Below are 14,714 nucleotides of genomic sequence, written 5' to 3'. Positions count from 1 at the left end.
GAAAGAAAAATCAATAATTTTGACCCATACAATGTATTTTTGGCTATTGCTACAAATATACCCCAGCGACTTAAGACTGCTTTTGTGCTCCAGGATCACATATAACGAATCATTATCACATACATCTGATGGCATAATTAAAAACTTAACTTTTAAATTGGGAAGAACTGATTTTAAAACTAACTTTGCTGTCTAAAATCATATTTTGCAGTCTTAATGAGAAGGGAAGATAAAATGGTTAATTTCATATTCTACATCAGGGGTGGGCAAACTTGGCCCTTCCAGGCCACTTTCCTTCAGAGTTTAGCTCCAACCCTAATCAAACACACCTGAAGCAGCTGATCATTGTCTTCAAGACTACTAGAAGGCTACAGGCAGGTGAGTCGTATCAGGGTTGGATCAAATCTCTGCAGGAAAGTGGCCTGGAAGGGCCAAGTTTGCCCATCACTGTTCTACATCTAAGGCCATTTTCCCACTAAATGCAGGCACCGCAGGTGATGGCAGTGGATACAGCAGGAATTCCTCTTCCTCACCATGGCAACTCAGTCTCTGGTTTGATGCATTGTAATTGAGAAATAAAACAATGCAAAACACTGTATCACAGTGGCACTAAGAGCCTCACCTTTGGGTTTTGACTTCAAGACACCAATTGCAACAAAAAAATTCGGACTCAATGTCATCTGAATGTTCGCTAGGAGCCTTTCAAATATTCGCTTCAATTTTTCCAGCAGGTATTGTATGGAATAGAGCACAGTGTATTGCTTTGAGAATTGGAAATGAGTGACACAGCATGTGTATATCTGGCATTTGTTGAGGTTATAAAAAAAAAAAAAAGGCGACAAGAATATGGAGGTTATACACATTCATGGTCATTGATGATGGAATGTCATTGTTGGCTCTGCAGAAGAAAAACCTCTGATTTCAGTATTAAAACTTCCAATTTCAGTCCATTTCGGCATTGTACATTTTCAGTTGAAACTAACTCTTTCAAGGCTTATCGAATCTTGTGTTTCAAAGGGAAAGTCCCAGGGACTTCATATGGAAACCCTCCACACCACATTCCTTTTGGAAATACAAAGTCAACTTCCATTACTCTTAGGTAATAAGACTAAATGGTGCAAACTGCCTTTATAGAGTATTAAAAATTTTTGGGGAAAAAAACAAAACAAAAAAAACTACACGATAACATAATCCGACTAAACAGAGAGGTCCAAATTGTATATTTTCCCATTCATTTGCATTGTTAGACTTAATTTTAGATCAATAAACCGTCATTAAGAATGTCTTTTAATTGAAAATAAATCTTAATGAGCTAAACTATTAAATAACAGTTTGTAAGAACAGTGGTAATTTTATAGTTTAATCAGCTCACAGCCATTTGGAGAGAAATACTTTAAGGAATGGAGGAATATCTAGGGAATATAGTTGATTTTGGCTCTTGATCTTGATACAACACATCCTTGAGCGTCCAGGTGGAATTTTTTCTAATCATACAAGATCAATAAACACAGTACGAATACTTCCTCACCTAGAATGGCAAACATGTAAGACACAGAGCTGTTGGAATGCTGTTCCAGTCATTGGGTGTCTTTCTCCCTCGTTTATATCCTTTCATTCGTGTCCTCCAATTTTTCTGAACTGCAGTAGCAGTGTCCTTCTCTCTTTCCTCTAAGCCACAGGTTGGAAAGTGATCTTTGTGTGGGTGTCTTGTATATACAGCAGCCGTACGACCAGCAAGAACTCTCTTCTGACACACTCTGGCTCAAGAGTCTTGTGGAGGTACTAAGCACATATGTCCTCTTAGAGAACGCTTCTTCTGACAGTCTCTTTCTCTCAGTCTCTCGTGAAAGTCCCCAATGTCCACCATTATTAGGATATGATGGCCGGCGACCATCTGACCACTTTCAGGTTATCTACGCTCACTGAGCGCTTCTTGGCTGCTTTTCTCAAGTCTTTATATTTGTCGTCACAAAGCCCGGAGATCGCCTGTGAGAAACATGAGAAGGGGAGACAGACATTGAAATTGTGTGATTTTTTTTTTTAGACTACCACTGCACTATCATTCAAAAAGTTTGGGATTGGTAAGATTTTTAATGTTTTTGAAAGAAATCTCTTATGCTTACCAAGGCTGCGTTTATACACTAAAAACAGTTATAATGTGAAATACTATTATAATAAAAAAAAATTTTTTTCTATTTTTAATTAATTTTAAAATTAATTTATTCCTGTGATGGAATGCTGAATTTTCAGCATCATTACGCATCAGTCTTCAGTGTCACATGATTCTTCAGAAATCATTCTAATATATGTTAATATATATGCTGCTCGAGAAACATTTCTTCTTATTATTACCTATGATTATTATCTATGACCATTAGCTTACTATTATCTATGTTGAAAACTGTGAATAATTTGCTTAATATTTTTTTGTGGAAACCGTGATACTTCTTTTTTTTACAAGTTCAATGTAATGCACCCTTGCTAAATATGTTTAAATCTAAAACCTGTTAGTATCAGTAAGTAGCATATTTCAGTAATATTACTTATAATATTAATTTTAATACTCTATATCAGGGGAGTCAAACTCAATTCCTGGAGGGCCGGAGCCCTGCAGAGTTTTGTTCCAACCCTGCTCCAACACACATGCTCCCCTTACTTAAGGTGTTCCCCCAGGGTTCTGTTCTTGGCCCTTTTCTTTTTCTACATTATTATTATTATTATTACACTTATATTATTAACTCATAGTCATCTGCTGATTTATAAGAGTTAACAATGTCATTGAGTAGACACAGAATTAGCTAGATTCACATTTGATACAACTGAAAGTGTCACAGAAAGAGTATTGGTTAAACTTGTACTTTCTGATGCAAGAACCAAATTTCCAAGTCCCACCACCTCCAAAAATAAGTGGTAAAAAGTTTCATTCCTGAGACAAGATACAACTTGTGTCCATTATTTTGAGATGACAGATGATTGTGTGTGGGAGCGTATAAAGAGGACCAGTGCAAGATGGAAGCAGGGGGCTGGTCCTTATGAAAGAACTGGATCATAAACCACTGATTGATTGAGCTGTCCACCCACAGGCCACTGACTCTAAATGGGCTGGTGAGCTATTACACCACCAAAGGCAACTGTGCGCACACACACACACACACACATACTTGTATTTGTGGTTTACGGGGACTCTCCATAGGCGTAATGGTTTTTATACTGTACAAACTGTATTTTCTATTGCCCTACACCAACCCTACCCCTAAACCTACCCCTCACAGGAAACTGCTGCAAGTTTTTGAATTTCATAAAACACCGTTTTGTATGTTTTTTAAGCCTTTTGTTTTACGGGGACACAGGAAGTGTCCTCATAAACCATGTTTACGTTGTAGTACCCATGTCATTATACACATTTGTGTCCTCATAAACCATATATACCTGTACACACACACACACACACACACACACACACACACAAATACAACTGAACTAACTAACATCATTATAGGCCTGGTCTTGTCAGGACTGTAATTGGGCAGCATCAAGGCTGAATGCTGGCATAAGACACACATGGGGATTCAGGCAAGGTAATCACTCAGCCCTGCTGCTATTGAACCAATGGACCAATACAACATATCACGATATTCCTTCTTAGTGAGAGCTGTACCAAATCAAGCTTTCAAGTTTTACTGCCATATTCCTTATAACTTGCTGGAACAACAAATTCAGTACTGCAGTCTGCCAAGATATTGGACTTTTCATGAAAACCTAGAAACCACAGCACACTGAGATGTGAATGAGATCTTGAGTGACAATCTGAGATACATATCTTGAGCTATATAATGTGTGCTAATGATCGAGAGTAGTATTGACCACTCACCTCAAGCTTCTGGGCCTTGTCTCTGCTGAGAGGCTCCAGGGGAAAGCTGAGGTTGTTCGCCTCAGAAAGTGAACGCAAGTCAAAATAGTACTTGGCATACACGCTTGATGGAACGTTAATATTGAACTGCAGCAGCTCCAGAAACTGTCGCTCCAACTCATTCCTGGTGGGAGAGAGAAAGCAAAAATAATTAGCTTTGTGCATGTTCCTTTTGACATTTGTCAGTGGGCGAAAATAACTGAAAAGAAAATCTTGACAGTTAAGCTATTCAAAGAAATTCTGATTTAGCATGTTTAAAACTACAATCCTGACAAGAAAACCAAACGACAAGCCCTGATCATCTGTTCATATTAAAAATCTTCCTTTATTTATCCACAAACTTCTTACCACCAATGAAACTTCTGAAAGTTCAAAATAAACAATCTATTGTCACCCCTTCCTACGAACCGCATAATTATTCCAACACATGCAGAAACCCACCAGCTAAATATAACAGTGAAGCCTCTGACAACAAAAAAGCAACCAACAACCACAAACCCACACTTTGTGGTCCTCCATGCTGTTTGCGGTGTGCTTTGAGAACAATAATACTGCCTCTGTCACAGAATCTTTAGTCAGGATGGGCTTTAAAATAACTGTACTCAGCAGGAGTTGAAAGGGCAGATGTGACATGCTGGAAGTGTCAAGTATCACTCTTTATATTTGTCAGCTCAATTTATTGGTACCTTACATTTAGGGATATTATATATGGTACCTTAAGCTCTATAGGATATAGTCTCCAAAAAATGTCACAAAAACATCATAAATACCAATTCTACAAATGCTTAGAACCTTAGAAAAGCCACCAATGGTTAAAGTAATAGCACGATTCTTGATTTGTGGAGGGCACTAACCTCTGTTCAACATAAAATTAAAACAGACCCTACATACAATTAAATTAAATTAAAACATGTTCCTTATTTGTTAGTGAGTATCCTGCTTCATTCAGAAATCCATTTTATCATAAAAGAAAAATGAGTTGTGAATAGCGTTTTACATTAACTTCAAGTCAGCATATATCTTAGAAATGTTTGAAGACTGAGCAGCAAAGCTATGTTTCCATTCACAGTTGTAAATTTAACTTGTATGAAAAATGTGAATATTGCATAAAACATTTGCAAGTAAAGCACTGTTTTCATCACGTGTTCATGAGAATGGTGTTCAAGATACTTGTTGCTTCCTGGGAAACTGGTGCAAATGATCAATAATACAAATGGAAGTTGTTGAAACCGACAACGCCGTTGTAGCCCTTTTTTCCTACATATTAAATTACTTGCACCTAAGAGTGTTGTCATGTTATCTTGAATTCGGATGTGCAAGAGACACACACTTACATGTCTTCCACGGTGATGTCTTTGAGGATCTGGCAGTAGTCAACATTCCATACGGCCTGATCATCCCACACTTTTGACGCCAACAGGATGGCACCCAAAACAATCCTCTTCCAGTTAGCAGGACAGATGTCAATCTCTGCATATGTTAATAATCTCTCCAGATACACCTAAGAGAGAGAGAGAAAATGCATTCATTTTGTTTTATCATAAGTTGAACATAAATGAGATTTGTCTAATGGGTGTCGTTCAATATCGATATAAAGCATCTTGACAATCAAGTCAACTGTTAAGATTCTGGTGACTGACCCTTGCATTTCTGTTTTTGGAGCAAGGTTACTGCAGCATCACTGCAAATATGCGATTATTGTGCAAGACTGACACGCAGGTCAGGAGGCATGAATGACGGGAGACAAACACATCTGCTCAACCAACCAGCAAAAACACCTGATGCCTCACTGGTAATAAACTGCAAACAAACACCATTCAGTTTTAACGGCACTAATAGAAAAGTGATTTGTTTTTTTCTGACATGTACCATGAATCCTTTAAAAAACATTGGAGTGCAATGTAAATATAAAGTTTACGAAGAATTTCTGTCAGGTTTCAGGGTCCATCATAAAACAGAGACTGCATTTAGAATTACAAATGACTTGCTTCTGGTATATAACCAAGACTGCATTTCACTCCAGTTTTACTAGACCTTAGTGCTGCTTTTGAAACTATAGATCATGACATACTCTTACATTGATTAGAAAATTGCATTGCCTTAAGCTGGTTTAGAATTGACCATTACCAATTTATTTGTTTTAATGTGGAACTAGCAAATCTAACATTAGTAATTATGGGGTGCCACACGGATCTGTGTTAGGCCCCCTGCTGTTTTCAATATATATGCTGCCCCTTGGAAATATGAACAAAAAATTGGATTAGGTGAGTCTGGTTCTCTTCAAGCTTTTTTCTCCAACACCTCACCACCTTGACACGGTCACCTGAACTGCTCACTGGGCCTCAATGAGATTAAATGTAATATTCCTGTTCATAAGAATCCAAACAATATTGTAATATTGCAACATGCATTTTCTGTAAAGCTGTTTTGAAACCATCTATATTGTGAAAAGCGCTATACAAATGCATGTGGAAGCACTGATTTGATTATACTTAAAATGACCATTCAGTACTATGGTAAATATTTCAGTACTTGGAAAATAAGACGGATTCCCTCACCAAGCGATTTTGGCAAATCTTAAAGATAGGAAGCTCTGGAATTTTGCTATATTTCATGATTTTTGAAAAAGGCGGCAGAAATACACACTAAATCATCAAAAATACACTGTACCATTGACTCCTAAATCACACGGACACATTATTTCTCTAAACATTTAGGCATTGCAATTTTATACCATACAGATGAGAGAAAAATATATTCTGATCAAACTGCTTCCTGAGGCACTCATACATTTTCCATGTCTGTTTAAATGTTCTCTGTTATGAGACTGTACACGGTCGAAACATACTGTTCAACACCACAGGAATTTTGAAGGAGAACAGGTAGATGCCCGAGCCATAATTTCTGTTTTATCCACTTTAAGTCTGTTGAAAGCAAAAAACAGCACACCTCTTTTTAACATGCCACATGATTCAAGATAATCTTCCTGTCTGTTGGACAAATAAAATGTCAAAGGCTATTACTATGTTTAGTGGCAAATAATAAGTACGATCACTAGCAATAGTGATGGTTCCCTAAGTAACTCTAATAATACTTCTTTGTGTACTTCTAAAGGAACTTATAAACATTAATTCTTGAGTGGTTGAATCGTAAGTCTGTTCTCTGTTTGGCGTGGTGTATGACAGTATGCTGTAGCCACGGGCGTCTTTAGCATTCATAAACACTGCTGATGGATGTAGGCGAACAAAGATGTCCTTATGAAATGAAAAATGAATGATGTATGCAATGCAAAAAAGACGTAGCAGCACAAACGCACATACACACTCAATAGAGGACAACAATGTCAAATAATATTAGTTTTCCCACAGTGAGAAAGAAATCTAATAAGAGCTCAATTTTGTTTGTAGAAAGTGTAAGACATAAATCGCACGTTTAATTGGTTCCACTGCATCGACGGGCTCCTCCCGTGGGCAGTTGTGCATTAAATATGTGCTTATGAGAGTATGCTTGTGTGTTTTTCTGAGCTAATCTCCTCTACGCTGTTCAAGATGAACTAGTGTCAGCAAATGGGCAAATTACACACCTACAATTTATAAAACAACAACCTACGGAAACACTCCAGGGACAGCAGTCAGCACCTTCATAGAAAACACTAACCTGGGTAGAGCTTTGAAAACATAATTCAGTTTTTATTCAGCTGAGTCATAATAAACATTTTAAGAGGGCAAATTACCATAAAGCAGTGTTTCCTGTAGTGTCATTTAAGTATTAATTATATACTATTATAGAATTTATTAACATTTGGAATATTTTTAGTTTTTTTTTTTGTTGTTGCATTTGTCATTTTTATTATTAATATATTTTTTAAATATATATTTCTGGTTAGCTTCATTTCAGTTTTAGTAATTGCAGTACTTTAGCTTAAATTTATTTTATTTTAGTTTGTTGCCAAGGTAACTATTTAAATTTTTATGTATAATGCATATTTTATTTTTATTTCAAGTAATAAAAAATATTTAGCTTTAATTAAAAAGTGTTAGCACCAGCAACAGCCAATCAGATTTTACCAGCATCTCTGCACCTGTTGCCCCCTACAGGTCAAGGAACAGGCTCGATCTGTCTCAATCTATATTTAGAAACAAAGAAACGCACACAATCTGTCTATCTGAGAAGTCTATCAGTTCATAGACACAAAGATTCTGATCGCCAACAAAATATCTATGTTGAAGCTGCACTCAGTTTTTATTAGTTTCAGACTTTTGACTATAGGTATTAAGTCTGGTCCACTTTGCCGTTTTTCTGGCCATGAATCATCTAGGAAGAGACTGTCTGACTGATATGTAAAGTAATTTACCACAGTTAGCATTTTATGTTTAATGTGTTTAGGTGTGAGTACATCTGAAATCATTTGGTACTACAATAATAATAATAACAATAATGCAACAATCTACGATAAAGGTTTTACATATAATAATAGTGAAGTAATCATAGGGATATTTATGTTGATTTTGTGGTCAGATCTTCCAGTCATCTAGAGGTAATAAATTGATTAGATTGCAGTTAACAATTTTGAGGACACTCAACATTTTTTTTTCTCTAACTGAGGTAGAGATCACACTTCCATTGGACCATCAGTATAGATTATAACTCTTTTAAACACACACACACACACACACGCACACACAGGTTTGTTTTTGTGAATTGTGGGGACATTCCATAGGTGTAATGGTTTTTATACTGTACAAACTGTATGTACTATTGCCCTACACCACCCCTACACCTAAACTTTGTGCATTTTTACTTTCTCAAAAAAACTCACTCTGTATGATTTATAAGCGTTTTGAAAAATGGGGACATGGGGTAATGTCCTCATAAGTCACCTTCTCCTTGTAATACATGTCATGCCATTATACAAATTTGTGTCCTCATGTGTCACAAAAAAGCACACACACACACACACACACTTTCCCTTAAGCCCATCTCAAGCATTCACAGCCCCTTGTATGTCTAGAATTTGTTTAATGACACCTCATGAAGGTATTTGGTTGGAAAAGTGAGAAGGGATGGGCCTTCAAAAGAAGGATTTCATCATAGAGGAGGAACAGTCACACTCAGACAGCTGCTGGGCTTAGCACCCACTAATAAAGCACTAAATATGACAACCATTTTCACCTGAGTGATGGTAAATCCACTTCACTGATGGTAAACCCTATTTTAACTTGTGGTATCAGCCAATCCAAATAGACACGGATTAATTTTTATTGGTCCACGATCAAGTCACATGACCTTTCACTCACCAGAGTAACTATGGCACACTCAGCCGTGAGCTGGGCGGCACTGAAGAGTGTACGGACAAATTTGTAGATCTGTTTCTGTTCTGGGTCGTGCTTGTCATAGTCTGACGGCATCTCCAATTTCTGTGGAAAGAGGAAGTTTTAGAACATTCTGGCTTGTTCAGGATGTAATTAAACATCTTAGAAATGAGCTGCAGAAATGAAACACTTACTGAAAGTGGATGAAGTTTTTCATCAAAAATGTCTAACAGCATCCGCCCGTCCACATTTCTGAAAGGAGAAGGGTGAACTGAAATTACATTTGGGAAGACTGGTACTTATTCTAAGCTGTATTCATATAAAGAATTAAAGAACTAGGAAAGAGTATTGTGATACATTTTCAGTGTTACTAAAACCTTGTGTAAAAGTTATATTTCAACAGCTCTGAAGCCTTAGAGTTTGAAGGTTATAAAGCATTAAGGGTTTATATGGTATTACAGCTTTAAGAGAAAAAAAAAAGACTCAAAGCCAAAAAAAAGACGGATATAAAAGTATTTAGACAGACAGACAGATAGATAGACAGACAGATAGATAGAACACCTGATCTGATGAGAGAATTGAACAACATACCTGTTCTTTATGTGGTAGTATATTGCGAGGGCAACACTGCAAATAGAAGAAATAGCAGAAATAAGTTGATATAACGGTAGTCAACACGATGAAGCAGCATTACATTCAAGCACAAGGGGAAGTAGTATATAGCATTATCTTTTGTATTGCACAGCTTTTGCGTTGTCCTCACTACCTGTACAATGAGCATTTAAAGGGTTAGTTCACCAAAAATGAAAATTCTGTCATTAATTACTCACCCTCGTGGTGTTTCGAAACCCGTAAGACCTTCGTTCATCTTCGGAAACACAATTTAAGATATTTTTGATGAAATATGAGGGCTCTCTGACCCTCCCATAGACAGCAAGGTAACTACCACGTTCAAGGTCCAGAAAAGTACCAAGATGATCGACAAAGTAGTCCGTGTGACATCAGTGGTTCAACTGTAAAGTTACGAAGCTACGAGAATACTTTTTTGCGCAAAGAAAACAAAAATAATGACTTTATTCCACAATTTCATCTCTACTGCATCACTTTGGACGCGCATTCACGACAGTATCATGACGCGAGCGTGTGGCGGCACTGACTCAGATCCGGCGTAATGACGTCATCACGCCGGATCTGGGTCAGCACCGGCGACGCCACACGCTCACGTCATGGTACTGTCGTGAACGCGCTTCCAAAGTGACGCAGTAGTGACTACTTTGTCGTGCCGTCAGAATGAGAGTCCAAACAGCTGATAAAAACATCACAATAATCCACAAGTAATCCACACCACTCCAGTCCATCAATTAATTAATGTCTTGTGAAGCGAACAGCTGCATGATTGTAAGAAACAAATCCATCATAACTTCAAACCATCACTTCTGGCCAAAATACCAGTCCATTATCCATAATAGCGCTTCTTCCAGTGACAAAGTCCATCCCCTGTTGTTGACCCTTTCACTTCAGTTTTGGACTGTTTTTGCTTGTAAACAGTGCTTGATCTGTGCATATTTCTCTCCTGATTCAGACTTTTTTTTTTACTGAATAAAGCAATATTATGGATTATGGACTATGGAATTTAACTGAAAGCAATAGTCTGAAAAAAAAAAAAGGAAAAAACCTTAATTATGGATTTGTTTTGTACAAACATGCAGCTTTTCACAAGACATTAATTGAAGGACTGGCTTTATTTGGATTACTTGGGTTTATCATCTCTCATTCTGATGGCACCCATTCACTGCACAGGATCCATTGCTGAGCAAGTGATGTAATGCTTTCTCTAAAACGGTTCTGACGTTGACGGAGGGTGAATTATTCCTTTAAAACATTTATATAGAAGGAACGAGTTGATCAGAAAAGCAATGCTGTTACTGATGCAACACAAGCCCAGAGACTCATGCAATACTGGTTCCTGCATTCTCATGTGGTTGAGTGTGGGATTTGATTAGTTCTGTGGGTGTTGTGACACGTGAAGAGATGTCTTTATTGCAGACACAAGCATTATGAGAAACACAAAACACAATCAATTGATGGCATGGCTGCTGCTACTTACATGGTTGACGTACAGACTTTTCCGTTTTTCCCGAACTGTAAAGAGAAACGCATAATTAGTAACACTAGCACAACAGCCAGTACAATTAATTAGACAAAAAGACAAGGGCGACAATTAAAGCTATGTCAGTAATACAAAGAGGTAAGCATATAACAATCTGAGGTCTCAAACTGTTGGACGCTATTTCATTAACAGTTTGGTGCCAAAGAAAATGTGCTGGAATTAAACTTTCTCTAATGTTTCTCTCAAAATTTATTTAAAAAAACTGGTTAATCGCTCATAGAGAAACTTCTGAATGTTAGCATAAAGTCTGGTCCACTTTGGAGATTACTTTAGTCAAGAACTACCCAAAGTATTCTTCTGTTTTGACTAGGGCTGTGACGTTAAATCGATGATGACGTTAGATCTTCCCAATGCATCGCGATTCTCTCTGGAATCGATTCTGAGCTTAGATTTTAACAGCAGATGGCGCTCTAATCTACTTTTTATGCACACACTCATGAAGAAGAGCGCTGAAGTGCGTTCGGCTGAGGTCTTATGGGTTTGGAACAACGTGAGGGTGAGTAATTAATGACAATTTTTATTTTTGAGTGAACTAACCCTTTAAGAATATGCTGTTCTTTTTTATTAATCTGTAGATCAGTGAATTATATGGAATCAAAAAACATACTACAGTATGTATGATAAAACGGGCAAAAAAAGGTGGATTTTTGTAAATCATTCACAAAACTATTCCAGTATAAATTAACACAGAAATTAATGCCACAAGGGGCCTCATTTACAAAGAACACATTTCTTTGTAAATCCATATGTTGTACCATATCAGTTATCACAATATGTTCTGGTTAGTTTTGTATATACAGTACATTGGCCAATATTGGATATGTGATTATGCATGCTCATTTTTTACATTAAAATGACCTTTGCTGTCATCTAATGCATCACTCATCTTTAACAACACTAATCATTTATTAACATTGTTAAAACTTTAGCAAATGTATCATACTGTACTGTAATGTTGTGACATCTAATCATTGATTTAACATTTTAGTTCGATGATGGTGATTATTATTATTATTATTATATAGATTGTATTTATTCAATTAGTACTGTATAGCATTTTTATATTGACCATTTATTGGTTATTGGCCATAAAATGAAAATAGTTATTGGCTTACTACCTAACATACCTAAATTCATAAAGTGTTGTGATGAATGGGATCAGTGGAACTGACTGGCGAATTATTCAGGATCAAAAACAGGAGTCACTTTTTTAAATCATAGACTTAATGATTTAGACGACTCACTTTCACACTGAATCTGTTCACGTGACTCATTCACTCATTGTACAAGTGGTTATTATTTATCAATGATACAATGTAACAAGTTGCTAGGCCCAATTTCCAAAGGCTCCAGCCATGCTTTTGAAAAACAAATTTTCTTTCCACACCCTCATTTAGATATCCGTCATAAACCAATCGTGCACATTTCGATCAGTTTACGCTGAGGGTTCAAGTACCATTTAATGGTGTATTTGAGGTTGGGTTGGCTGACGGTGCTGTCGTCCAGGAAGATTGTCGAACAGGAGCTGTACTTGCGTCTCATTGGACCAGACGGATGTTGCTGAAACACAAGGACATGCAGAGTACAAACTAAAATATCAGTTATTCTTAAACACACACAGACTTTCAGCAAACAGGCTGAGAATTAGGCCACCTGCAGCCCCAGATAAGCTATTATCATCTCATTTATACCGGAGTGTTTCTCTGTGTGTGTACACGTTAGTGTGGGTTAGAATCCCAATCCAGTACAACATAAACACAGTCATGTATTATGCAGGATTTCAAACTGATAAGCAACATTAATAATGCAAATAAATCATTACAATGTCAAAACAGACACAATATCATAAGTTTAAAGCAAATAAATACAGCAATGGGCAAATATTTACCTTTGACTCCGCAATGTGTGTTAACTTGCAAAGTAATAAAAGACATTAAAACAGGAACAAAACATCAGCTATTCATTGCATTTTGAGTATGAATAGCATGCGCCAATGAAATGGAAAAAAGAATCAAGTTATGCATATTAAAAGAACGGTTCACCCAAAAAATAACAATTTGCTGAAAATTTACCCATTTCTTTTTATCGGAACACGTTTGACTGGAATCGATTCTGAGCTTAGATTTTAACAGCAGATGGCGCTCTAATCTACTTTTTATGCACACACTCATGAAGAAGAGCGCTGAAGTGCGTTCGGCTGAGTCATGTAATTTCACCTCGGCTCAGAATGCTTTTATGACGCTAAACACAGCCCACTGTGAACACCCTTGTAATTCGCTTCAAACTTTTGAATTTTATGAATGATTATTTTAGGTTCAAGTGTGTGTAAGGATTTGGAAACAAGCAGAGTATGGCTTTTTCTAAAGCATGCAGCACCATCTGCTGTTCAAAACTAAGCTCAGAATCGACTTGAGAAAGAATTGCGATGCATTCGGAAAATCTCAGAATCAATGCGGAATCATTTCTCGATTCGTGATGCACCAATTTATTTTCCCAGCCCTAGTTTTGACGCAAACGATCAGCATCAAATGAACACAGTCTTTAATAGTACATTATTTTATTTTCATGAACACAGGCGCTTGACACGTGCACTAGAATGTAGGCTTGCCGTGATAGACGGTGATGACGGTGATACCGGTGTTAAGCCGCAACACTGGTTACGTCACTTGCCCACCGCGTCACTGACCCCCACCATCGTATTGATTTTTTTATAGTAATAAAAATCATTTAGTTCTGTAAAAGAACAGACACTACAATTAAAAACTGAACGCGGCTGCTCAATGCAGCGTGCCGAACGACAGTCGCATCACACAGATCAGATTTAATTTCTCCAGTGAGGAGAGTGAGTCGAGCTGACTGACAAGAAGAGTGAGGTGAGACAGACAAGACGATCGCGGATGATTTAGTTTAGAAACGAAATGCAAAAGCGCCTGTTTGGCAATATTTTGGATTTTGAAAAGCCTGTTGACTTTTGCCGTTTATCTAAGGTGATTTTGGAAGTTTTTTAAACATTCGTTTCTTATTTAAATTGGTTTCACATTGTTTGCTGATTTTTACTTTATTTAAACTTTGTGTAATTTATTTATTTTATTTGACATCAAGGTGTATGCCGTGCCTCCAAGCTTTCTTACTCGTTTTGCTAATAAACGTTCTACGTTTCTTATTTATTTGGTTATATATTATACATGTTTACTTATTTCCAGTTTGTATACCTATTAAACTTTATGCAAGTTATTTGTTATTTTAAATTAGGCATAGCCTGCCCTATAGCATGGCGTATTTTTATTTGTTTTGTTAATAAAAGCTCTATGTTTTATATATA

At 36.9% G+C, this 14,714-nt stretch overlaps 1 protein-coding gene across 1 annotated transcript in view; it reads right to left on the bottom strand.

Annotated features, from left to right (window-relative positions):
* Nucleotides 1-395: 395 nt before the first annotated feature.
* Nucleotides 396-14,714, bottom strand: part of LOC107717517 (cyclin-Y-like) — a 43,870-nt gene continuing 29,551 nt past the window's right edge. The window contains exons 3-9 of the mRNA XM_016524325.1: nucleotides 12,849-12,981; nucleotides 9,814-9,849; nucleotides 9,417-9,474; nucleotides 9,208-9,327; nucleotides 5,245-5,411; nucleotides 3,872-4,034; nucleotides 396-1,986 (exon numbers count right to left, since the gene is read on the bottom strand). Of these exons, the coding sequence (XP_016379811.1) occupies nucleotides 1,870-1,986; nucleotides 3,872-4,034; nucleotides 5,245-5,411; nucleotides 9,208-9,327; nucleotides 9,417-9,474; nucleotides 9,814-9,849; nucleotides 12,849-12,981 (794 nt within the window). The 3' untranslated portion in view covers nucleotides 396-1,869. The remainder of the gene's footprint in view (nucleotides 1,987-3,871; nucleotides 4,035-5,244; nucleotides 5,412-9,207; nucleotides 9,328-9,416; nucleotides 9,475-9,813; nucleotides 9,850-12,848; nucleotides 12,982-14,714) is intronic.

Source organism: Sinocyclocheilus rhinocerous, unplaced genomic scaffold (assembly GCF_001515625.1).
Source record: "Sinocyclocheilus rhinocerous isolate Xijiao unplaced genomic scaffold, SAMN03320098_v1.1 scaffold1422, whole genome shotgun sequence".
NCBI classification, from domain to species: Eukaryota; Metazoa; Chordata; class Actinopteri; order Cypriniformes; family Cyprinidae; genus Sinocyclocheilus; species Sinocyclocheilus rhinocerous.
The sequence above is the reverse complement of the archived record's forward strand: the minus strand, read 5'-3'. Positions and strand labels throughout refer to the sequence as shown.